This window comes from Oratosquilla oratoria, chromosome 29 (assembly GCF_046742065.1).
Source record: "Oratosquilla oratoria isolate Oo_2021 chromosome 29, ASM4674206v1, whole genome shotgun sequence".
In the NCBI taxonomy this organism is placed as follows: domain Eukaryota; kingdom Metazoa; phylum Arthropoda; class Malacostraca; order Stomatopoda; family Squillidae; genus Oratosquilla; species Oratosquilla oratoria.
This window is the reverse complement of record NC_134805.1, coordinates 46,325,869-46,327,505: the sequence shown is the minus strand read 5'-3', so window position 1 is coordinate 46,327,505 and position 1,637 is coordinate 46,325,869. Positions and strand designations below refer to the sequence as shown.

The window sequence follows — 1,637 nt, the reverse complement described above, 5'->3', positions numbered from 1 at the left end:
TATACGAAAGCGCTCTGCTTCGTTAGTTTACTTTTCCTAGTGATTACTTACGCATTTGTGAACACACGCTCCTAGTGTTTTTATTGCATGTATATATATATATATATATATAATATATATATAATATAATATATATAATATATATATATTATATATATATATATATACTGTATATGTAGTCGATACGTATGACGGCACGAAGAACCTTCGATCACAATATCCCCTACTGGATTACGACTTCTTTTTTCTTTCTTTCTTTCTTTCTTTTAACGAAATGCCTGGAACGTGTGCCTCTGACAGTCATAAATTCGTAATTTTGCGTTTCATTACTTGGAGAAAAATCTCGTTTCACGTTTGGACGACTCCACAAGGAAACGATTGAAACGGAGATATAAACTCGAACGCACTCGGCATGAGTGCGACACATTGTAATGGCCTTGCCTCTGCATATTATATTATCATATTTTACTCTTTTTTATAGTTTGTTATATTCATTTTTGAGTGGCTTAGTGAGGTTATTGTTAGTTCAGCTTTGTTATTTATTTATTGATTTACGTATTTGTTTTGTTTTATATATTTTTTTATTCATTAGTATTTTTTCAGATTGTGTCATATTCATTACGATCACCTTTAGTACCTTGAATACATTTCAGTGCCCTAACGCCCTCGGAACCATAAAGACCCAACATCCATGGCACAGACGCAACCTCAGACCACAAAAACCACGCACTCCGAAATGAAAAAAAAAAAAATGTCCCCTCCCCCTAAAAAAAAAAAAAAAAAAAACACTCAGTAAACCTAACCATCAACCCCCCCCCCCCCAAAAAAAATATTATCTTTTTATCGAAGTCTTTTGGGACTTCGACAGTACCAAGCTGATCCCTTCAGGTAGACCTAGGCCCCGGGCCGCGCGTAAGTCGGTCACCACATTTCACTTCAGGCTCGTCCGGGCGCGAAAATCGAACCTTTACCTTCTGTGTTTTATGACCACAGGTTTACTGCCCCGTATGGTGTCGGAGATGACTCGGATATGGAGGGTCATACCGGTGGACACGTGGCTCTGATGGGATGATTAGGTGAGCCGAACGTGTGTGTGTGTTCAATGGAATTCAACGGAGGAGGGGAGGAGTAGGTAGGAGGAGAAAGAAGAAGAAGAAGAAGAACGCGAAGAAGAAGAACGAGAAGAAGAAAAAGAAGAAGAACGCGAAGAAGAAGAACGCTAAGAAGAAGAAGAAGTAAGAAGAAGAAGAAGAAGTAAGAAGAAGAAAAAGAATTACGCGAAGAAGAAGAAAAGAAGAAGAAGAAGAAGAAGTAAGAAGAAGAAGAAGAAGAAGAAGAAGAAGAAGAAGAAGAAGAAGGAGAAGAAGAAGAAGAAGAAGAAGAAGAAGAAAAGTGAAAGTGGTAAGAAGCTTACACCAGGAGGCGCTGAGTAGCTGCAGCCGAAGCGTCGTCTTTGCCCTCTTTTGTATTCGGACTGTCGGGGCAGGTAATTAACGGTCACTACTGGGAATCGGAAAGGAGTGCGGGATTCGAACACACAACTAGGCGAATGCTAGACCAGGACGCTTCAGATTACGCTACCAGCGCACCCAAGAAGGGAAAGAACAGGAAGAAAAACAGGAAAAGTAAAAGACGAA

At 39.6% G+C, this 1,637-nt stretch overlaps 1 protein-coding gene across 1 annotated transcript in view; it reads right to left on the bottom strand.

The window, feature by feature from the left end:
* Positions 1-1,410: 1,410 nt before the first annotated feature.
* LOC143040859 (uncharacterized) overlaps positions 1,411-1,637 on the bottom strand; it is a 20,853-nt gene continuing 20,626 nt past the window's right edge. Inside the window, exon 4 of the mRNA XM_076212300.1 lies at positions 1,411-1,474. Within this exon, the coding sequence (XP_076068415.1) occupies positions 1,411-1,474 (64 nt within the window). The remainder of the gene's footprint in view (positions 1,475-1,637) is intronic.